Here is a 24,603-nt window from a genome sequence, read left to right as displayed (position 1 = left end):
AAACGGCGTGAATGCGGACGCTATATTTGGCGGTGTTTTTCCCCCGTCAAATTGGCAGGCAAGTCTGGCAACGTTGACCCCTAAGACTGGCAACAGACTTATACAACACCAGTCAGAACTTTGCCACGTTAACCACAAAGACTATAAACAAGCAGAACCCGCATATAAAAAATAAAGCTGACAAAAAAAAAAAAAAAAACAACAAGACAGTAGAGCCCAACCATCAATAATTGTTGCGGTTATCACGTAAAGAAATTCGGACATTGTTGACGAAACACAAAGTGCAAAGTATTTCACTTCTCCTACCCAACGTGCGACGTACAACGGCGCATCGAGAACGGAGGTGGCGAACGCAGATCCCGCCATTGTGGTAGTAAGCCGTCGGCGAAAAAACGCAATACAGCCGATGTCACAAACATAACATAGTGAGAAACTCTATGGTCACAAAGCACTGATGCAAAACTGTTATATCGGCATGGCGGCCGAACAACTGACGATGTCACAGAAGCACGGAAACAGAAGAACACTGGGAAAAGGTACCGAGACGCATTCGTCAAGGTGACAACTCTTTATATAGGTGGGCGTAGTTGCAAACAGCGCCCCCTGGGTGCGGATTATGTGTGTTTCTAAACCGAAACCGCTACATCATACAAAACACATGGCAAACAGCGTCGGCTCAACTAGATGACTCCAGTTGATATCACATAAATGTATAGACCAGCTTAGAACAGCACACAACTAGCCCAAATGTACGAACCCACGAACGAGACATTGCTTGCGTACGCCAACGACTGTTTTTTCCTTCCTCCATGGTTTTTTCATGGATGCAAGTATCTTTGCGTGGCTGGCTGCCAGGCTGTCGTATTCAGAACGGAGCCAATCTCGAGCCATATCGAGCCAGCGCTTGCTGTCTATCGTGGTGGTGCTGCTGTTGAGCCTAGAGCAACCCGAATCACCCGAAGCATCAAGGCCGCCAAAGAGCCTTTAATACAAGATCGTAGTAGTGCCAGCTGCATGCAACTGTGAAGCGTGTAGCGTCAAAAAGAAAGGTTTCGCTGCTTTGCGACCTTCAGTGATTGTTTGTCTGATGACGCCCATGTCAAACAAGAACCAAGGTATGTTTTCATGCTTTTGATGGCCGTTTTGTTTACATGTCTGTAACCGAACTTGAGCGGTTTTTCGAAACTGCGTTGTTTGGAATACTGGTGTTTCGGGTCATAGTCTTTGTCACTATTTTGTCGCGGGCAGCCTGCTGTGAGCGTAGACGCGCTTCATATCGGTGGATTCAGCGAAACGGCGCAGACACTAGTTTTATGGTACCCTGCCATGTTTCCTGCAGGTTTTTTGACCGTGTCTTACTACAGATGGGATAAGGACAAGCTCAGGCCGGATGATCTTGACACAAGCTTGTGCACACATCTTATTTTGGGCTTCACTGAAGTCGAAAACAACACCCTCAGCAAAGGGTCCACGGATGGGGACTCGTCCTATCAAGCTGTAGCGAATCTCAAAGCAAGTAATCCTTCTTTGAAAGTCATGCTCTCAGTGGGAGGAGGGGCCAATTCGCGCTGTTTTCACGACATGGTGTCCGATCCTTCCAATGCCGACAGGTGGGTCATTGCATTTTCTATTTCAGTTATTCAGCGACATTGTGAACTGTTTAAATACACTTGCCTTCTAATTTGGCAGATTTGTCGCTTCTGTAGTGGAAACCCTACGGAGAAATAATGTAGATGGCATTGATATTGACTGGGAATTTCCTATGGATATTCGTAACGGCAAAGCCCACCTCACTAGGCTTTTACAGGTATGCTGATCTGTATAAACTCTTTAAACTGAATAGGGCGTTGATCACTGACATTCTGTTATAGAAATTGCGAACCGCATTTGACAATGAGGCCATTGCCTCAGGACGACAGGCACTAATTCTATCAGCAGCAGTTGCTGCACAGTCTGTCATCGTGAACTCCTCTTACGACGTTAAAGAGATTGAGAGGTAAGAAACAACTTTTCGCACTTCCTGCTTCTGCCGACCTTGTTTGGCGATGTTTATACAGTTAGCTGTAGGCATACATTCTCTCTTTCTTTCAGCCAAGGCTTGTAGGAGTTATAGGAGTTTGTGTGATAATTAATTCATTGTCTTTGCATTCCCTGATATGTGGGTCGCAGTACTGAATCCAATGGCATTATATTTTTTATGTATAATTGTACTCCTTATGTATCTCATAGCTTAGATCAGGTATATGTGCATTGCAAAAAAAAAAAAAAAAAAAAAAGTACTGTGGTGTCTGCCATTGCCGGCAACAGCTAGCAGGGGCACGATCTTGTACGCGTTCCAAAATGGAACGGAGGCGTTCCGTTCCATCGAGCCGCACACGATTGGTCAATTTGAACGTCGCGGTTGAAATTGATCAATCGTGTGCGGCTCGATGGAACGGAACGCCTCCGTTCCATTTTGGAACGCGTACAAGATCGCGCCCCAGGCCTTTACCTTTTTGCATTAGGTTGGTGACTTCTTAAAAACCGAATCATAGTTGTGCACTGTGGATGTACTGATTCATTAAGAAATGTTTGATAAAGCACATATTGTAATTTTACTGAAACCATGCACCATAGAGCTCACGTGGGTTTAGTCATTTCTTTAATAACCCATGCAGTGAGAGTGAACTTGCTGTATAAAGAGCTTGTCATATATGGAAAACTGTGAGAGTTTAATTTGCAGAATGAAATAATTTGCCTATCGACAAAAGAGCACGAAGTGTAATTGGAGTGATGGTGGGAAAATGCATAAATGCAAGTTGAGGAGGAAGATATCACTGCAAATGTGCATTGAACTTGCTTGCAAACTTATGGCAAATATAAACAGGCTTATTGCTGTGAACACTCATATCTATCACTCCTTTTTTTCTTTATTCTTTGCCCTGTTGTCTTTTATAATAGTTTTGTCATGATAAGCACTTGTGAATGCCTCTTTACTGATTATTTGAAACAAAATGGTCATGTGGAGGGGTGAACTGGTCATCTAACTTTGTCAGTTACTGCCCCCCCCCCCCCCCAAAAAAATAAAATAAATAAAAGCAAAGCAAGAACCTGCTGTGCTGTAAAGCTTTTTCTCTTCCCCCCCCCCCCCCCCCCCTATTTCATAGCACTCGTATACTTTAGAAAATAAATTCAGAAAATAATATATTGTGGCTGCTTGCTAGCTTGTCTAACACAGGTAAAATTAACTTGGTATATATATATATAGAAACTTTATTTGGTTGGAAAATATTTGAAGTATAGCGGTGGTCGGAGCCCCTCAGTCTAGGGCCCCACTGGCCTCTGCCGCCTGCCTGACCTGGCTAATTAAGGACTTTTGTCCTGCCAAGTCGGAACGGGCGAGCTGTGCCTCCCACTGCTCCATTGAGATATTATTAGTGGGCCTATGAGGGTGCTTACTACACTCCCAGGTCACATGTATTAGTGTAGGTATGCCACCGCACCAAGGGCATGTGGCCCTATAGCGGGTGGGATACATGGCATTTAGCAGTTTTAGATGGGGGAATACCCCGGTCTGTATTTTGCGCCAATCGGCGGCCTCTTCCCCGCTAAGTTGTGGGTGAGGCGGCGGGTATTTTCTGCGGACTCCGCGCTGATGAGCAAGGATGTCTTTTGCATTTAAATTGATGGGATTTTGTGAGGGATAGTGTGAGGGGTTGGGGTTCGAAGAGGACGCCATCGCTCGGTTAGTAGACGCTCGAGCTAAAGCGTTAGCCTGTTCGTTCCCCTGTACCCCCGAATGTCCCGGGCACCAGAGTAGGCGATGGCGGTGGTTGAACGATTTGGGGATTATCGCGAGGCTAGCCGCAGTCACGTGCCCCTTAAGAAACATGCAACATGTCTCCCGGGAGTCAGTGACCACGACTGAGTCCCTTTCCGAACGCTCCGCGTGAGCGAGCGCGATCGCCACTGCTAACATTTCGGCTGAGGTGGGGGAGCCCGCCGTGGTCGACGCGGTAATTTGCTGCTGGCTGATCGCGTTCACGACTGCCAGGGCGTACCTCCTTTGGTAGCGCTGCCCGGTAGCCTCTGCATACGCAGCTGCGTCCGTGTAGTACGTATTGTACCTAGCGTTATTGGAGTACATCGATTGAATATGTTGTGCGCGTGCTTTGCGCCTTTCCTTGTTGTACTCGGGATGCATATTCTTGGGAATTGGAGCTACTGTAATTTTGGATCTCACCGAAGGAGGGAGAGGTACGGCCTCTTCGGTGAGATGAATCGGGTATGCTGGGATATTAAGTCGTGCCAATATTGCCCTACCAGTTTTTGTGAAGCTGAGGCGCTCCCTCTGTCGCATCAGAGTGGCCTGCCTCAGTTCGTCGAAAGTATTGTGTACTCCCAAAGCTAGCATGCGCTCCGTGGAGGTAGATTTAGGCAGGCCCAGAGCCGCCTTGAAAGCTGTTCGAATTATCGTGTTGGCCTGCCTCTCCTCTTCCCTGTTCAGGATTTGGTAGGGCAAGCCATATGTGATTCGACTAATCACTAAGGCCTGTACGAGCCTTAGGGTATCGATTTCTCGCATTCCCGCCTTTCTATACGTCACTCGACGTATCATTTGGGCTATGTTGTGGGTTGCGGATTTGATGGTTTTGAGCGTCTGTGCTGCTCTCCCGTCGCTCTGAAGCCACAAACCCAGGACTCGCATCGTAGGTACCTCTCGGACCTTTTGGCCCTCAACCACAATGTTAATCGACCCTCTGGATTTGTAGCCTTTCGCGTGTATCCAGATGACCTCGGATTTTTCGGGCGCGCACTTCAGCCCGCTCGTTCGGGAAAATTTCTCCACCGCTAATACCGCGGTTTGGAGCGTGTATTCTTTTTCCCCTAGGGAACCTCTGCTCGCCCACAGCGTGATATCGTCAGCGTAAAGCGTGCAACCTAGGTCGGGTATCCGATCGAGATCGCGCGCGAGGCGACACATCGCCATGTTGAAGAGCAGAGGAGATATTATCGCTCCTTGAGGGGTTCCTTTGCTCGGCATTTTAAATATCTGCGATGTGATTTGGCCAATACTGATGCTGGCCTCGCGGTTGGAAAGAAATGCCCTAATGTAATTGTAGGTGCGCTCACCACAACCCGAACGTTCGAGTTCCTCGAGTATTGCGCCGTGAGAGACATTGTCGAAGGCTCCTTTGAGGTCTAGTGCTAGGACTAGTCTCTCGTCACCGTACGGAATATTGGTTAGAATCTCGTCCCTTAGTAGGAGGAACGCGTCTTGACACGATAAACCTGTGCGAAATCCTATCCTGAAGTCTGGGAACCAGCTCCGCTCTTCCAGGTATCGCTGTAGTCTGCTGTGGATCACCCTCTCATAGAGCTTACCGAGGCAGGACGTGAGCGATACCGGCCGGAGGGTATCAATCGAGGGATTCTTTTTCGGTTTGGGGATCATGATTATTTTAGCCAATTTCCATTCTTGGGGCAAATCTCCCTTGGCCCAGTACTCGCTATTGAAAACCTTTGTTATTTTCGCTAGGGCCACCGAATCCATGTTTCGAATCATTGAATTTGTGATTGTGTCTGGGCCCGGTGCCGAGTTTTTAACTGCGGCTTGCGCCGCTTCGTACACTTCCGCGTACGTTATTTCTTCGTCTAATTTAGGGTTGGCCTCTCCCGCGTATGGTCTCGCCGTGTAGGGTGATGCCGTCGCGGGTGAGGGTCCTATGTATTTGTTCTGAAGGACGTCGACTAGTTCTTGATCTGTACCCTCGAAATTGTCTGCTATAATTTGGAGCTTCTTGTTATTCTCAGTACGTGTGCTCATTGGGTATAGCATACTCCGGAGTATTCGCCACGTACTGGCCGTTCCCAGTGTCCCAGATAGGTTTCCGCAGAAGGTCGCCCACTCGTTTTTAGCTAGCTCGTTGGCGTGGCCTTGGGCTTGCTCTGCCAATAGAGCGATGCGTTGTCTTAGGTGTTTGTTTAGGCGCTGTCTTTTCCACCTCTTCACGAGTTTCCGCCTCTCTTCCCATAAGCTGACTAGGTGAGAGTCTATCTAGAGGTGAGAGTGGTAAGTTATCGGTTCACTTATGCATTGCTGCTTAACATTGCTATTGTGGTAGAGCACTTTTTGTACTCAGCTTCTGTTGAATGGCATTTATAGCTTGTGCTTAACATTGTGTTAGTGTTAAGACATGCCATCACATCATGGTTGTGCTAGGTAAAATGTGCATAGTGCGTTGCAAATTCTTTCTCTTGTAATTTAATTTCAGATACGTGGACTTCATCAACCTCATGACATATGACCTACATATTTTCAAGTGGTATTATCCCTTCTCTGGGCACAACAGTCCTCTCCATGGAAGAAGGAAGGAGATTGGTTACTTTGCTACTCTGAATATGGTTAATACTTTTCCTCATTTCTTTACTTCGAGCTTTTTGTTTATTATGTGTATTTTGTTGGTGACATTGGCATCTTTTCACAGCGCTCTGAATCTGTGTATTTGAACATGACTTAAAGGGACACTAAATATCTACACTAAATCAGTTCGATTGAGACTGGTTGAGTATTTTTTCAAAACACTATATTCATTCACTTGGCTGGAAAAGGCTGATTATTACTGGAGAAAATGAAAGCCAATCATCCCTCTCGAATTTCGTGCTGCAATCTAAGCGGCAGTCTGATGTTATTGCGCAGAAAACGTCCTCAAAACTTGCTAGGCTTACTCCTTGGTTATTTTAGAATGCAGCCTAGACCTTTCTTACAGATGAACAATTAACTAGAACCATGTAAAGGCTGCCAAAATTCGTGGACACAGCAAGCTGGTGTGAAAACTTCATGGTGCTGCTGCCACCCACCTCATTTTTGTGCCTTCCCTGGTTTGCCGAGTCTCCTCACAAGAAACGTGGCTGTAGCATAACTACAGCAGTGTAATTTACAAATATAGCTTAACCTAATAATTTTTAGTGTCCTTAGTTTTTGGTGCAGAAAAAAATGTCATTTTGTAGTAGCACCTGGCCTGATGGAAGACTGGTTTGAGTACAGAAATACCTTTTACTGTATTTATAAGCATGTATGGTTCACTATATCATGTACTTAAAAAATCTTGCTAAATTTCTTAAACTTGGTTGTTGCTTTTTTTTGCATTTTTCATCTGTATTCACAAGGTGCGCACAAAAACTATAATTTGATTTTTTTTCTTTTTTCTTGCTACTAGGCATCTTCAGCTAAACTTTGGGTCTCCAAAGGGATGCCGAAGTCAAAGATAGTTGTTGGTATACCGACATATGGCTTGGTCTGGAGACTTGGTCATAAACTGTGGCATGGTGTTTCATGCCTCACCTTTGGGAAAGCTGCTGAAGGAGGAGGATACATTACCTATCCCGAGGTAAGTGTTAATCTTGTGCTGCTGAAGCTTTCAAATGTAAAGGGGGCACATTGTGAGGAAGTATCCTTTGAAGACATATTCAGTGACTGCAAGTTTGCTTTTCTCATTCCTGTGATATTGGGTGTTGACCGTCATATGTCAGTTTGCACAATATGGGCAACAGAGCCAGAATCATGTAATGAAATTGCCCTAATACAGTATAGACCACTTATAACGTAACAGCTTATAGAGCAGGACCGGATATAGTGCGGTCTTTTCAGACTCCCGTTAATTTTCCCATAGCACTCCATGTATACACGTATCGCTTATAGTGCAGTTGCGGGAAACGAAATACCGGTTACAGTACGGCTGCCTGGGAGTACGGAAGTCAGCGGAGATGGCGAACGCTCCCCTCAAACGGGCGCCCCAAGGAGTGCTCGAGCAACAAAGAGAGACGAAGTGGAGGAGAAGGGCACGTGGTGCAAACGAACAGCCAGTGAGGCTGAAACCAGAATCTTGAGTGCGAGTCGTTAAATATCACGGCGCACATAGCGAGCGAGGGCCACTAAACTGCCAACGCCGGCCAATGCTTGCTTCACGATAACGGTAGTAAACGAAACTTCAGGGAGCGGGCGGTGCCGGCACGGCATGGCGAAGGGCACACGCGTGAGATCGTGCAATTTGAGGGAGAAGGGCGGAGGGAAGCAGATTTCGCTTCGGCAACTCCGCCGCTTCGGTGGCTCCCCTCGCCCTCCTCGTAGCTCCCTCACTTTCGACTGCCACCGTGCGCGCCCGCCGCCGTGCAGGCGCCGCCGCTCGCGCCAGCTCCCCGAAGTTTCGTTTTCTGCCGTTATCGGGAAGCGGGCATTTGCTGGCATGGGGGGCAGTTTCGTTCGCCGGCCTGGGACAGCGCCGCTGCTTCCCTCTGCGCCGCAGCCGCAGTGTGCAAGATCAACACGTGACTAGAAAGTGGAGGACGCATAAAGGAGAAAGAAGTGTTCATTGCCATTTTCGACGCGTGGCTACAGTAACGTGGCTGAGACGTCGGCACGTACACGCATGTTCCGGCGCAACGCAGAATCGGCGACCTTGCCATTTGAGAGAGGGTGAAATTTCCGTCGCGTTTTTTTTTCTTTCTTTTTTTTTGTTTTGTTCGCGCACGACATTGAGGGGTCTCTCCTAAGCTTTTACTCTATGGCAGTGCCGGAGCAATGCCGGTCGGAGGCGCCGCCGCGTGATATGGTTCGAATTAACGAGATTCGACTGTAAGTTTAATGCAAACGTTCTAGCCGCATTCCTCCACTGTCGCATACGCGTGGCGGCTCGGTGCATATGTTTTGCATATGTGTGGGCCTTGAAAATTGTTGCTTTGGTTATAGTGCGGTACCGCTTAAGTGCGGATATTCGCGACTCCGGCGACTTAGGTTATAAGTGGTCTACACTGTACTAAACTTATTGTTCAAAGCATGAACATGTACTATAATATGATATACGTAAAGTATGAAATTTTTAATGTGGGTGCTACTTTACGCACTCATTTTAACCGTCAAACAGTGACAAAAGAAAAAAGGAATTTAGATTTTTTTCTTCTCTGTGCCACAGCAACATCAGAAACAGCTCTGAATGGCTGCCAGTACAGTTATTAGGTGTCTCAGTGCTCGTACTGTGACCGGAGACGGCATGTGAACAGTTGTATATTAGACCTTTGGCTCACTCACGCTCCTCAAAGCCTGTCTCAGTCATCCGAACTATACACTATCTACACACAGAGGGCTTGGATTTAAATCTGAGTTTTGCTAGCTACCTAGTGCCTAATAGCAATTATGATGTGGCTGTGCTAGATGACACATTTTTTCTTTTCTTTTTTCTTCACGTTGGGATTGGGGCAGTTTTCCCAGAGATTTATCGCCATGTCCATACAATCTGGAGGATTGGTCAGAATTCAGGAGTCTTCCTGACCAATTGGGAAGGTTGGCAGGTATTGTAATGTCTAAATATGCTACTGTAATTGTACAGTCATTGAGGGGAAAAGGTTTATGCTATAGTGACCAACAGCTGAAATGGTGATATCTTTATACAGTTGACTTCCGTTAAGTCGACCCTGATGGGACTGACGATATTGTTACACGGCGCATGTGCATGAATGTGATAACGGTGCCTTGAGCGCGAAGAAGATGAGGTGGTGAAGGAGCACTGCACGAGCTGGAAGTCGGCTTGGCTGCTTTGTCCAAGCAAACCGTACCTTGACAGAATACAAACTTATTTATGCCCAATCTCCATCATTATCACTATAGGTCCTTTGTTTTCAGGCTTTATATTCATTTAAAATTTTTTTTTTTTGGGGGAGGGGGTAAAAATTGAGTGCTATTTTTAAAGAGGAAAACCGGGGAGATTTGGGGTCACTGGCGCTCACCTGCACTCGCACTCGCACTCACCTGCACTCACACTCACCTGCACTCACATTCACTGGCACTCACCTGCACTCACACTCACTGGCACTCACTTCCACTCACATTCAATGGCACTCACTCGCACTCACCCCTTTGAAATGAGTGCGACTGTGAGTGAGTGCACTCATGAGTCACTGTGCCGAGCAATACCGCTCACAATTCGTGTATATTCATAACGAAGCTTCCAATTTAGCACTTGTTGCATCGAAAAAGGAGCAAAGTGGAAAGGCAGCGCGGGATAAAGGGGGGAGGGGGGGCAGCTTCTACTCAGCGTTTGTACTTTGCCCAGCTGCAGCGGTCGCCCGCACCAAGGCAGTGTTTTGGACCCAGTTTTATTTTTAATATACATAAAAGATTTGCCTTCCCGATTACACGTCTGTTTGCTGACTATTGTATTTCGTACCGCGAAATTAATCACAATGATAGTCACCATATATAAAATTCTGCCTTTTCTTGGTGTCAGGAGTGGCAGATGACTCTAAATGCCCAAAAATCTGTAACGCTAACAGTAAGAAAGAAACAGATATCTGAGTTTGCTTACATTATTAATGACACACCTCTCACTTGTGCATTTCAGCATAAATATTTAGGTGTCACTTTAACATACGCTCTCCGATGGGAAAGCCATGTTAACAAAATAACCTCAAGTGGAAATCAATGTACATGCTGAGCACTAAAGCGACTCTTCTTTCTGAGAAGACACCTTCATCTTGCACCCCCAAATAAAATTTGCTGGCCTACAATATGCTTGTTCGAACAGTGCTGGAGCACGCCAATATTGTTTGGTTTTTGTACGCAAATAAACTCATTGCAAGAATGGAAGGGGTGCAGAGGAAGGCAATAAGGTTGTGTTTTAATAAGTACAAGTTAACGGATTCATTGACTGAATTATTAAAGAGAGCTGGTTTATTAACACTGCAAAGTAGAGCAAAACTAGCATGACTAAAGTTTTCGTTTCAATTTATTCATGGTGACATAAACATTGACGTCAGCCCCAACCTCTCTCTGTCATTGACATTAGACGTGTGCATGCTTGCCGCCCATGTGCGCTAAGCTCCCCTTCGGTCGGATGGAGCCAAGAGAGCGAGAAATAGTGGGAGAGATTGACTGTCCGTATACTTAGTCAACCACTTAACGCCGAAACAAACACAAAAGGGAGAACAAAGCGGTATCTATCATTGCATCTTCGCCTTTTCTACATGTATGCAAGCGTGCGTGTCTGTTACTCTGTGATAGCTTGGCTAGTCCCTCTTCCGCTCTGCCTGTTTATATAAGGGGCCTGTATGTGTACGTTTAAGAGGGAAGCAGGAAGAAAATGAGGAGCCATTCCACCCTCTGAAGGCGGATGACCAACGAAGGTGTAGCAAATCACACGGTATTAAGTGTCTTCACTCAGTGGAAGTCAAGCCAAAATTTGCCGGTCATGATTTGGATATGCCTGCCATCAGCGCTCCACCCCATACATATTCCCTGGCATATTAAAGAAAATGTCGCAGTTTCGCCCGACAGGCGAAGCTTCGATTGCGATAGCAAATTACAATTTTTCTGTGGTCCCGGCCGAGCCCCATTACTTTGCAACGTGCTAGAGAACGGTTGTTACGAATCGATTTACGACCCGCGTCGGTTGATACGAATAAACGCCGCCCCACCGACGGCCACGAAAGAGAACAGCGCGCAGTCACGCGCTTTCTCCTTTTCTCTTTTGGTGCGGAGGCGCGAACGCGGCGCCGGACAGCGCGGAGGCCGCGACTGGGCGCGAAGAGTTTGACGCGGTGGCGCTTTTCTTGCTTTTACGCTTTTCCCCCCGCAGGCGTGGGGAAGTGCGGTCTATCGCTTCAACGGAAACTGAGCGGCCTAAGCACAGCGCATACAAAGGTCAGAGCCGTGTGGAGTTTGCTTTCAAGATACGGTGCGCGCTCAACCCCGACAGCCGGCACAGGCGCAAAGTACAAGAACGCATTTGTTGGCAGAGTAGATGCCGCCCCCCCTCCCTCCTTCCCTCCCTCCCTCCTGCGCTGCTTTCTCGCTTTGCTCCTTTCGCGTGGGAGATTGCGTCGCCAGTTACCCTTGCGCTCGGTTGCAAGATACGCATTTGGTGCCCCACAGCACAGCGTCGCCCCCCCCCCTCCCATACCCCCCCCCCCCCTCCGGCCTTTCGCGCGACGGAAGCAGGGCCGGGCTCGACTGGCGCGCCCGGCCGTGAAGGAAGTCGCGCGTCCCCCGTGCGAAAGGTGCGCTTTCACTCGCACATACGGCGTGCGGCGACAATTTTATCGCCCTTGGACTCATGCTGCACGTCTCATGCTCCTCCTCCGCATCGTCCTCATTGATCTCCTCTCCCGTCGGTGTGCGCACCTCGATCATTGGGAAGCGTGCTCGCTACCACCCTTGCCGGCGAGATTTTCCAGCGGAAGCCGCATTATAACCGGTATTTCGTCTCACGCGGCTGCACTGTAAGGGGTATGCGTATACATGGAGTTCTATGGGAGGGTAAACTGGAGTCGGAAAAAGCTGCGTTGTAGCCTGTTCTGCACTATAAACAGTTACGTTATAAGTAATCTATACTGTAAATGCTTTTTACGTGCGTGTGTCTGAGTGAGTTCACCTCCGACTCTTTAATTTAGCTAGTTTTAATTGTGTTTCGATGATACGAATTTCGGCTAATACGAATATTTTTCGTGACCCCGTGAGATTCGTATCATCGAGATTCCACTGTAGTAGAGAGTTAAACGAAGCAAGGATAGTAGTTTAATGGGCCGTATAAACTTGTAAACATTCACCTACTAACTAAATAGACAAGCACGGTGTCACGCACGCACAGGTAAACATGAACGCATCTCGCTCGATCACCGCGGAAACTCGCTGTCAGAACGCTGGAGTAAGGAGGCACAGCTATAGCCGCGAGCGAATTGACCTTCGTGCCGCCTCTCGCTTCAAAGCGAACTAAACGTCGAGCGCATACGAAGTTACCGGCTCTAGTTAAACATTGTTCACGTTACAAATCGCTTCGAAGAGGAGGCCCGCGCGGGTGCGCACTTTCCACGTCGCAGATCGCTTTCGAGATACGACACCCACGTGGCCGCCGCCGGAGCAAGACGACCCCCCCCCCCATGCCTGACGCGCGACAGAAGCAGCGCGCTTCCACCCCGCATTGCGTGCGCGAGATTGAGCAGCAGATGTTGGCTGACCCTCGCCAGCTTGCACTCGCATACGCAGCGTACCGCTGGTACGCGGCGGACGATTTTACCGTGTTTGGACTTTGTACGGAACCTCACAACGATGTCCACGACCATGGCAGAAGTTCGCTTGGAGTGTCCATATAATTGCTACCACAATATAATATATCCACTCATTTCATTGTACATTGTCTCACTCATTCCTGAACCTTGGATTATTACAACCTTAGTGAGCCATTTCTATCTTGGCATGCACAATCTGCTAGCGCGATAAGTCATCACCGCGAGTGAGCTTGTACACACAACGCGCCTCCATTTTTCCACAAGCAAGGTGAACTGATATCACCTCTGCTATTCGTACAAGCACTCACCACGTTCACACTCACTTCCACTCACAAGCAGTCACTCATGTTCACACTCACCTGCACTCACACTCATGTTCACACTCACCTCTATACACCTAGAAGCACTCACCACGTTCACACTCATATCCACTCACGCTTACAGCCACTCACCACGTTCACACTCACTTCCACTGACACTCATTGGCTCTCACCTCCACTCACACTCACCTCCACTCACACTCACCTCCACTCACACTCACCTCCACTCACTCACACTCACCTGCACTCACTCACACTCACCTCCACTCACACTCACTGGCACTCACTTCCACTCACTCACACTCACCTGCACTCACTCAAACTCACCTCCACTCACACTCACTGGCACTCACGTGCACTCGCACTCACTTCCACTCACGGTCACTGGCACTCACCTCCACTCACTCACACTTACCTGCACTCACACTCACTGGCACTCACTTGCACTCGCACTCACGCCTTTGAAATGAGTGAGTGTGAGTGAGTGCGTCGACCTGTCACTGGCTATATTCATCCAACAATTCACAACTTGACAAGCTGTTCACTGAATAGAAAGCTGTAATCAAGACTATGGGCTGGGAGGGGGGTATTTAGTGGGTTACCTGTCGTAATGGAAACATTCTTGTTAAAAATCTGCTGTGGTAGTTATCGCAATTCTGTCACATCAGCTGTATTGAACACGTGCACACCAGTTGCAAGGCATATTGCCGAGTGATGTTAACCGACTAATAAAATCACGAATTAACTTTATTATTAATCACTTTAGGGCACATATCCCAATTGCAGAATTGAAGACAAGCAGAAATGAGTAATATCCAGTTATAAATCCTGTGCTTAGCACCTGTTTTGAGAAATACATAAAAGAAATCTTTGGCAAAATACATTGACCTTCCATTACCACCATCAGTGCTGTGGAAAATTGAGAGCTGAAAGGGAATAAACATATTGTGTCACTGGGACCTATGCAAGCTTTGGGCTGATAGTAGTGAGGAATTCTGATAGTGAAATAAATGGCTAATGATTGTTTGTTTTCTTTAGCAATTGGTTATTTTTTGTTACCATTTTCATACAAGTTTGTAAGCTTTATTTACTTTGTGATAAGGTCAAAGAGCAGTTTCTTGCTACTATATGTTTATTCCACGAAAAGAAAGACTTGTTAGTTTATTGTTTCCTCTGGGACTTGTCAGGAGGAGCAAATGTGAGGCAAGGCACTCTTCTCTATTGTGCTTGTTGCTACCATCAGGCTGAGTTTCATTTTTGGGGGAAGATAATTGCAGCCACAAAACCTCAACTTGCTCAGTTTTCCGGCAATTTTTCCTCAGGTTCCATTCCTGACTGTAGGTGGCTTCTTTCAGCTGTTTTTAAGACAGAACAGGTTGGTTATTTCATGTTTTAGACCGTGTCAGCACTAACTCTGTTTGCAGAGTTACTGTGTAGCCAAGCTTGTTGCTGCTTATCTTTGGGAGGACTCCTTTGTTATATACCTTTTGAGAAATTAGCAGTTTCTTAAGTAACATAGCTATGTGAGCAATACTTAATTGAGAAAATTGTGTTTAATAGCATTGCTATAGTTTTCTTCCAATATGCATTGCAGGTTTGCCAAGTGATTGCAGATGGAGGAAAAAGGATATTTGATAAGCAGTCAAAAGTTCCATACGTGGTCAACAAGAAACATTGGATAAGCTATGATGACATCAGCAGTGTTGAACTGAAGGTACTTTTGCATAAAAACTTAATTAAAATGACTAGGCTGTTTTTATTTGCGGTTTGGCACATTCTATCAGGCATTGAATGTTTTTTAACTAGGATAGATTTGTTAGAAATAATCTGTTTACTTTTCCAAACAAATGGATGCGACATGTAACTGCTCTTCTTTTAAGTAACCGAATTTTGCATACATGATTGCATGCTGTGTGGTTTAACGCGAAAGCATTAAGGGCCTCATGTGGAAAAAAATCTCGTGTCGGTGTCGGCGCCGTAGCCAGCATTGGCGTCTTGTCAGCAAAAATTGCCGTATTTATTTTATACGGAACTAAAGTTTTGCATACCTTGTCTTAAATTCTTTTTAAAGGTATGACCTGGAATTTTGAGAATGACGGCCTACAAATAAATGTCATGAAACAATACACCAACAGCCCATGCCTTATATTTTAAATCTTCTCAGACTGAAATATTAAAAGTGCGATAAAATAATTGAAGATCGGCGCATGCAAGAGGCTGTGTTTCTACCAGAAAGCTCGCCTTCGTTCATAGCGTTCACCACCAGCGTTTCCCGATAACATTACGGTTACATAAGCTGCAGTTGCCGGGAAGCATGAGAAGCACTCAGGGATCTTTGAATGCTATCGCGTACCACTCTTAGGCGAAGCTTAAGCGTCCTCCAAATTTTTAAAGAGGGCCAGAATTTTGTGAAGCCACTTTTGAACTACAGTAGAACCTTATTGATATGTCTCTGTTGGTTACATTTTCCTGGCTCTTACACATTGAAATACCAGACCTGCTTAGTTCCCATAAGACTATGTTTATTAGCTTCCTATTTGTTACGTCCAAAAACTGCAGTAGTGAATTACTGATGTGGCACTGTCCTGAGGTGTCGCGATATGTTGACCACCACGTGTCACTGTTCAAAATGGTGACTTCGCAGTGCTTGCTGTGCAGTGCATTAAAATCGCCATCGCATGTTGAGATTGTTGCAAGTTGCCAATCTCAACATGGCTCACAGTATGGAAAGGGAAGATGAGGTGGATGAAGGCACAAGTGGCTGTCCCCACACCGATATTCACAGATAACGTCGTGGCCTTCAATATACCCTCTGCGATTGCTTCAACGTACACTGATGCAGGGGCGGATCCAGGTTTTTTATGAGGGGGGGGTCAGCTTCTGTCGATGATGATGATAGTAATCTTTTTGATTTACCGAAATTCACCGTTTCTGTTCACGATAAACCCGCCTCTTATACGGCTAGTGCGTGTTCTATAGCCAAGCTGGGGCCGTATTCGGTTTCTCCGAACTTATAGGAAAAGGACGTTGCCCAACGCAGCCATGTGCTTGGCGGCTGTACGTGCCTGACAATATATTGCCACCTGGTGTTTTGAGCCAGCCAACAATCATCATTGGGTGCCCAGCAAGAACGGAGAAGACGACGAAGTCGAAGATCCCGCGCCAGCTGGAGAACCGTCTTCCTTCGTGTCTGGCATTCTTCGTGTCTGGCTGCTGGTACTGTTGCTTGCGCTTGCCTTAGCGCGTGACAAACTGGTGGAGGTGCTGGGTAATCTAATCTATGCACCAAACCCCTCCGAGCAGCAGGAGCTCCAGTCCCGTACCGGTGGTTACGCCTGTACACCGCGCCAGCAGAAGGATCCGTGGACAAGCCCCTGAGTTTGGACTCCTCCCAGAGACAATGGCAGCTCCGACCACCCCAACCGGTATGGAAGGTACTACGCCGATTCATTGTACGCTACTCAATCCGCGAACACCGAATCCCTTCCACGGTGCCATGCATGAGGATGTTGAAGATTGGCTGGTGCACTATGAACGTGTTGCCGCGTTCAACAAGTGGGACGATGTAGACAAACTGAAAAACGGATATTTCAGCCTTAACGATGGCGCACGTGTTTGGTATGAGAACCGTGCAGATACCCTAACTTCATGGGAAGAATTCAAACGCCGTCTTTTTGAGACCTATGCGAGCCCTGATCGCCGAGAACGAGCTGAGCGTGATCTCCAGTCCCGTATTCAAATGCCGAACGAAGGTGTCGCAATGTATGTCGAGGACATGACGCGTCTCTTTCGACGAGCCGACCCCAGCATGTCAGAAGAAAAGAAGGTGCGGTACCTGATGCGCGGAGTGAAAGAGCAGCTGTTCGGTGGTCTCGTACGCAGTCCTCCCAAGACTGTGTCAGAATTTCTTTCCGAGGCCGTCACCATGGAACAGACTCTTCGGCAGCGGGCAACATCATACGAACGCCAAGTGAACGCTGCCTCACCTACGGACTTCTTCGGAGCTCTCGGGGGCCACGTCGATTTCTTCCGAGAGCTCATCCGTTCCGTCATCCGCGAAGAACTCCAGAAACTGTCGGTACCTTCACAGCCGACGCTCAGCTCTTTGTCCAGCGTTGTCCGTGACGAAGTCCAGCATGCGCTAAGAGAACCACCCTTCAACACGGAAGCTCAACCGGTAAGAACTAACAGCCCCCGTATGTCATATTCGCAAGCTTTGCGGCAACCTGCACCACCTTCCTCCCCGTTTCGCACCGCGTCCCCGGCCATACTACCGCCCGACCAAGCGGCCTCGTATTACCACGACAACCGACAGGAGGCCCCAAGAAAATCAGACGTGTGGCGGGCACCTGATCGCCGTCCCCTTTGCTTTCACTGTGGCGAAGCTGGGCATGTCTACCGACAGTGCTCATATCGAGAGCTCGGACTACGCGGATTCCCAACAAACTCGCCGCGACCTAGGTTCGGCCAGCGTCCCCCTGCAATTGAAGAATACGTTGCCCAGCAGCGCGGATCCTCATCAGCTCGACACCAGTCACGCTCCCCTTCGCCGCGGCGGTTTTCTCCGACTCGCCGTACATATTCGAGCGTGGTGCAGGGTCGGTCGCCCAGCCCGCGCCGGGAAAACTAACCACAGCGGCCTTCGGGGGCGAGGCCGCTCAGTCTGGACGTGCTCAAGGACCCCTGCTGACGCGTACGCGGATCGACGATACATCTACGACGACAGTACCTGCTGATTACGGAAGAAAAATTTCCTTGGACATTCCTGTATTGCTCGACGGTCGTGAATTGACTGCTTTAGTGGACACTGGAGCGGATTATTCAATAATCAGCGAAAACCTGGCCACCCTTCTAAAGAAAGTGACGACGCCTTGGAATCGAACGCCAGTTCGTACAGCTGGCGGGCACATTGTCACACCACTCGGCATGTGCACGGCACGAATAGAGATTCGCGGCTCTACATTTGTTGCCAGCTTGAGCATTCTCCCTCAGTGTTCTCGAGACCTAATCATCGGCATGGACTTTCTCAGGGAGCACGGAGCTATCATCGACATTCGCCAACGCCTCGTCACTTTCTCGACAAAGAGCGCCGCAGCGACGACCAACACCTTCCACCCTCGAGCACCTCTTCGTGTTACCGACGACGCTGTCACGTTACCACCGCGTGCAAGTGTCGTGGTTCAAGTGGCATGTGACAGGCTCTTACACGGTGAAGCGGTCGCAGAAAGCAATCACTCGCTCCTGCTTTCTCAAGGTGTTTGCGTAGCAAGAAGCCTTATTGATCTTCATGATGGCCACTCTGACGTTCTTGTCACGAACTTCAGCTACGAACACCGCCACCTTTTCCCCGGTACTGTCATCGCCTACGCCGACCCAATCGCCGATGTCACTGAATGTTTTGTTTCCGAGGCAATTGACACTGCTGAAGCACCTTTACGCAACGTCGACATTAGTCCAACGCTTCCTGAAGACAACAAACAACCCTTGCGCGAGCTGTTACTCGAGTTTCACTCTTGCTTTGCACGGTCGTCGAAGATACGTCAAACGGCGATTACGAAACACCGTATCATCACCTATGACGCCGCGCACCCCATACGGCAACAGCCTTATCGTGTCTCCCAAACCGAACGACATGCCATTCAAACGCAGGTGAAGGAAATGCTTCAAGACGGCGTAATACAGCCTTCATGCAGCCCCTGGTCATCGCCAGTCGTGCTTGTTAAAAAGAAAGATGGCACGCTTCGGTTTTGTGTTGACTACCGGAAGCTAAACAACGTCACAAAGAAAGACGTGTACCCGTTGCCTCGTGTCGACGATTCTCTGGACAGGCTGAGGCGTGCAAAGTATTTCTCCTCTATCGATCTGAAAAGTGGCTACTGGCAAATTGAAGTAGATGAGCGGGACCGCGAAAAAACTGCCTTTGTTACTCCGGACGGCCTTTACGAATTTCGAGTACTCCCTTTCGGCCTCTGTTCCGCTCCAGCCACATTCCAGCGAATGATGGATACCGTTCTCGCTGACCTCAAATGGAAAAGCTGCCTCGTCTATCTCGATGATGTCGTTGTCTTTTCGGAATCTTTTGACGAGCACCTTCGACGCCTTCGGAATGTCCTCGAAGCCATTCGATCGGCTGGCCTTACCCTCAAGCCAGAGAAATGCCATTTTGGTTACGAGGAACTGAAGTTTCTCGGACACGTCGTGAGCGCGGCAGGTGTTCGGCCCGATCCCGAGAAGACTGCTGCCGTAGCTGCTTTTCCAGCTCCAACAGACAAGAAAAGTGTCAGACAATTTTTGGGCTTGTGCGCATATTATCGACGCTTCATTGAAAATTTTTCGAAGATTGCAGAGCCGCTATTTCGCCTTACGCGTGACGACGTGCCATTCCTCTGGACTGATGAACAACAGACCGCCTTTGCGGAGCTACAACGTCGATTGTCTTCTCCTCCCGTGCTTGGTCATTTCGATGAGGACGCCGACACAGAAGTACGCACTGACGCCAGCAATATCGGTCTCGGAGCTATCCTGGTGCAAAGGCAAGACGGGACTGAACGAGTTATAGCCTACGCGAGCCGCACTCTGTCACGCGCCGAGTCCAATTATTCCACCACAGAGAAGGAGTGCCTCGCGGTCATTTGGGCTACTACAAAGTTTAGGCCGTATCTCTACGGGCGGCCATTTAAAGTTGTGACTGATCATCACGCTTTATGCTGGTTGGCCAACCTTCGAGACCCTTCTGGACGATTAGCGCGTTGGAGTCTACGACTCCAGGAATTTAACATCACCATCGTATACAAGTCAGGCAGAAAACATGAAGATGCTGACACGCTATCACGAGCACCTGTTGAATCTGAGAATCCTGACGAGGAAGATGACAGCGCCTTCCTGGGAGCCCTCAGCGGGCCGGATCTGCTCGCTAAACAGCGATCGGACACTGAGTTAAGGCCCATCATCTATCACTTAGAAGGCGGCATCGCGTCCATTCCTCGCTCGATTTCGCGACGGTTGTCGTCGTTTTGCCTACGAGAGGGCATCTTATACAAAAGAAACACAGGTGCCGGCGACAAACCACATCTTCTAGTAGTGCCTCAAGCCCTTCGCGACGACATTCTATTAGCCTGCCACGACGAGCCGACATCTGGTCACTTGGGCTACTCAAGGACTCTGGACAGGGTACGAAAGCTGTACTACTGGCCTAGACTGACTGCTTGCGTCAAACGCTACGTGAAAGGATGTCGTGAATGCCAGCGCCGCAAGTCACCCCCCTTCAAGCCTGCAGGCCTTCTACAACCCATCGACCCTCCGCGTACGCCGTTTGATCAAGTTGGAATGGACCTTCTTGGCCCTTTTCCCTTGTCTTCCTCCGGCAATAAGTGGATCATTGTCGCAACTGATTACTTGACGCGTTACGCTGAGACGAAGGCACTACCACGCGGGACAGCATCTGAGGTTGCCCAGTTTTTTATGCATCACATTGTGCTTCGGCATGGCGCACCATCATTCATCATCACTGACCGAGGGACCGCATTTACGGCGAAGCTCCTGGACGACATCTTCAAGTTGAGTTATACGAGTCATCGAAAGGCCACTGCATACCACCCTCAGACTAACGGCTTGACAGAAAGACTAAACAAAACACTGGCAGACATGATATCTATGTACGTGGATGTGCAACACAAAACGTGGGACGAAATCCTGCCGTACGTAACGTTTGCGTACAACACTGCCACGCAGGAAACTACACGATTCACGCCGTTTCGTCTCGTTTATGGTCGAGATGTCCAAACTATGCTCGACGCCATGATTCCGTATGACGACATCGATGAGCTCGACCAGTTAGCTCCCGACGTCGAGGAGTACATTCAGCGCGCCGAGGAAGCACGTCAACTGGCCCGTGTGCACATAAGACAGCAGCAGTCTACAGATGCAATAAGGTACAATCTCCACCATCGACAAGTTACCTATGAGCCCGGCGACCAAGTTTGGGTTTGGACCCCCATTAGACGGCGAGGCCTCAGCGAGAAACTCCTGAGCAAGTACTTCGGACCGTACACAGTGCTAAGGCGTGTTAGCGACGTGAACTATGAAGTGATTCCTGACGGAGACCTGCCATCGTCCAAGCGCCGATTACCCCGTGCAGAGATTGTACATGTCGTCCGCCTCAAGCCGTATTTTACTCGGTGATGTTCACATAGCGTACTGTTGACCAAACTTTTTGCTGTAGTCGCATCGTCCTCCGAAGAACTCCGAAGCGAATTGTTTTTCCCGACCACAAAACGCATTTTTTGCCTAGTGTGCATGTCCGTATCTGGGCTAGCACGTTTACATTTTTTTTGTGCGTCTTACCTCATTTGTGTACTTTTCATGTACGTCTTCTGTTTGAGCATCGAGTCGATGCTTCATTGGGAGGGGGAATAATGCCACCTGGTGTTTTGAGCCAGCCAACAATCATCATTGGGTGCCCAGCAAGAACGGAGAAGACGACGAAGTCGAAGATCCCGCGCCAGCTGGAGAACCGTCTTCCTTCGTGTCTGGCATTCTTCGTGTCTGGCTGCTGGTACTGTTGCTTGCGCTTGCCTTAGCGCGTGACAATATCTAAGTCTGTGTGGCTCCTGATAATGAAATTTCGGATGATCTGTTAGGTGAGTAAGCACTGGTCCGTCTTTAGAATTTTGTTGGGACACCTTGATTTACTTAAGAAGCTTCTTTGTGGTCGGCTGAGGCACCTTCGTTTGCTTTGGAGGACTAACGCTTCTGCTCCAATGTGCCAACCACTACGCCGGTTGCCTACGATATGCGAACACCGCGTATCACCTACAAGAAGAACGATGTGGCGTAGTAGCCGAAAGTGCGAGCCAGCGTCTTTTGCTTGATGTTTTGTTTACCACGGGACGTCATCCTTTTGCATAAGGCGCGCATCTGCTCCCATTTTAAAAAAAAATTTTGTTTACCACGCGATGGCGTCCTAGGCCCGCACGCTTGCGTTGGCCGCTCACGTCACGTTCCCCCACTGTGCAGCCGCAGCTCGAGGCTTCGCCCGCTCCGCGAGAACGGCCACTCAGACAAACTGATCGGGTGGGTTTGGGCCTCCTATGCTTATTGTACGACAATATACCAGTGCGAAGGGATAATGCAAAAATTATAGCGTACGAACGGTACTGTGCTTGTACTCGACGTTGTCAACGTGTAACTGTGATCAGAATGAGCGGTATACTGTTATAAAAGCTGCCTATGCATAGTTCTTAGTTTAGTTGTTAATACAGTTAAACCTGCTTATAACGAACCTCCATATAACGAATTCCTGGATATAACAATGTTTTTCGATTCCCCGCCGTTACTCCATAGAAGCAGATGTATTTGAGACCTCTACGTAACGAAGTGGCAGCGGGAGACCCCCTCGATATAACGAATTTTCCCCTCCGACCACCTAGAGATTTCGCCCAAAATTTTGTCATTTTTGCGCTGAGCAGCAACCGGAAGCACCTTCTCCGCCGTGATGGAATGCGAAGCGAGCGCACGTGCGCGTGCAGTGCGTGTGCGAGGCGGCCCTGCATCCCTCGACCTGGCGATCTTGCCGCCGCGGGCGTCACCTTTCCCCCTCCCTTCATTCAAATCTGATCCTGCCGCTTGCTGCAGCTGGCCTAGCCCCCCAAGCCGGCACTCTCTCCTTTTCCAGCTGATGTTGCGACGCGCTGGTACACGCTGTGGCACATCAGACTCGATGAGCGCGGACACGCGCTGTCAAACGCTGGCGGCGTGTGGAAGCGCCGCTGGAGAAGCGAGCGAAGTGACCTTCGTGCTGTTGTCTATCACTTCAACGCAAACTGAGCGCCGAGAACACACAGCACGCAAAAAGCTACGAGCCGCCGACGCACCTACACTACTAGACTGCTGCAACGCAGATCGCCTTCAAGATACGGCCTGCGCGACCGCGCGCCGCCCCGCTATCCCTCCCCCCTCCCTCCCTCGCCGGTGCCTCGAGCGCAACGGAAGAAGGCGCGCTTCCTCCCTGCTTTTCTTGCGCGCGCGAGATTTAGACGCGGTCGTCGGCTCCCCTCGCACGTTTTCACTCGCACATACAGCATACAGCGCGCGGTGACTGCGTTATCGCCCTTGGACTTTAGGGTACGGCCACGCTAGCGGCAAAAACACGCAGCAAAAACGCGCGTCAGAAACGCGTGGCAACGCGTCATGCCGCGCGCGGCAAAAGCGGCAGGAAGCGGGGGTCTTGCGGCATGCCGCGCGAAATGGGTTCTGCGGCAAATGCCGCGTGCCGCGAGATGAAGAACCAATCAAGAGCGACGAGAGTGACGTCACGGAGCCATCACAACCGGAACGCCGCCGGTCCGCGCCGGGTTTTCAATCGACGATCGTCGTCTCTCTCATGAAACAACGAGCGCTCGCGGTGTTGCTCGCCCGTTGGGAGAGCGCGGGAGATCTTATCGCGCTGCCGCGCGGCGAGACGGAGACGCGCGTGCCACGGTGGCCTCGCGGCAAGGCGCTGACGCGCGGCAATTTGCCGCTTGCTGCATGATCGCTGCATGACGTGCGCGTTTTTTATCGCTAGCGTGGCCGTACCCTTATATACGGAATATCTATGAGCGAAAACGAATTTTAGGGCCACAACGCGTCATGGACTCCATCTTTATATAGCAAATACGGATCTCAAGGGCAATACTTTTGCTGGCGGAAACCGAAAATACGTCATAGTTGTCGCCCCCGGCACTTTGGGCGGCCAATGCCATCGTCAAGCCACCAAGCCAAGCGACATGAAAAGTCAAAATGGCCGGCGCGGGGTGGCAGTTCGCAACGTATGATGCGGGAACGGTCCCACAGTTGCGACGCAACAGCGGGGTTACCAATGCATTGAGTTCTATGGGAACTGTGCCGGGACCGGTCGAAAACGACATAACAGCCGGGAAAACGCAGCCCCCGGCAACGTAACAGCGGCGTTCTACTGTAACACTATACGACGCTACGACGCCATAGTGACGCTCGCTCTTCGTTTCCGAAGCCTTGCGCTTGTGCGAAACGACACGCGTCCACGCATCCGGTACCTGGTGTGACATTCCGAGGATGAGTGCTTCGACGAAAACGGAAAACAGGTGCGCGTTACAATTGAAGGCGCGTTAGAATCGAGTAAATACGGTAAATGTTTATTTTTCGAATTTTCGTGCCGAACCTGCATATAACGAAATCCTCTTTATAACGAAGTTTTTCGGGAATTTGTAAATTTCGTTATATCCAG

General features: G+C 49.0%; 2 protein-coding genes across 3 annotated transcripts in view; one reads left to right on the top strand and one right to left on the bottom strand.

Annotated features, from left to right (window-relative positions):
* LOC119436965 (uncharacterized) overlaps nucleotides 1–573 on the bottom strand; it is a 31,335-nt gene extending 30,762 nt beyond the window's left edge. Inside the window, exon 1 of the mRNA XM_049660143.1 lies at nucleotides 307–573. Coding sequence (XP_049516100.1) covers nucleotides 307–366 — 60 coding nt within the window. The 5' untranslated portion in view covers nucleotides 367–573. The remainder of the gene's footprint in view (nucleotides 1–306) is intronic.
* Nucleotides 574–834: 261 nt separating this feature from the next.
* Nucleotides 835–24,603, top strand: part of LOC119436963 (chitotriosidase-1) — a 42,376-nt gene continuing 18,607 nt past the window's right edge. Inside the window, exons 1-7 of one of the 2 annotated variants that reach the window (XM_037704011.2) lie at nucleotides 838–1,115; nucleotides 1,340–1,610; nucleotides 1,690–1,807; nucleotides 1,872–1,996; nucleotides 6,255–6,384; nucleotides 7,200–7,370; nucleotides 14,953–15,072. In XM_037704011.2, coding sequence (XP_037559939.1) covers nucleotides 1,088–1,115; nucleotides 1,340–1,610; nucleotides 1,690–1,807; nucleotides 1,872–1,996; nucleotides 6,255–6,384; nucleotides 7,200–7,370; nucleotides 14,953–15,072 — 963 coding nt within the window. In that variant the 5' untranslated portion in view covers nucleotides 838–1,087. Of the gene's footprint in view, nucleotides 1,116–1,339; nucleotides 1,611–1,689; nucleotides 1,808–1,871; nucleotides 1,997–6,254; nucleotides 6,385–7,199; nucleotides 7,371–14,952; nucleotides 15,073–24,603 lie in introns of both variants that reach the window. The other variant, XM_037704012.2, reaches the window with a different exon arrangement.

Source organism: Dermacentor silvarum, chromosome 1, assembly GCF_013339745.2.
Source record: "Dermacentor silvarum isolate Dsil-2018 chromosome 1, BIME_Dsil_1.4, whole genome shotgun sequence".
NCBI lineage: Eukaryota > Metazoa > Arthropoda > Arachnida > Ixodida > Ixodidae > Dermacentor > Dermacentor silvarum.
The sequence above is the reverse complement of the archived record's forward strand: the minus strand, read 5'-3'. Positions and strand labels throughout refer to the sequence as shown.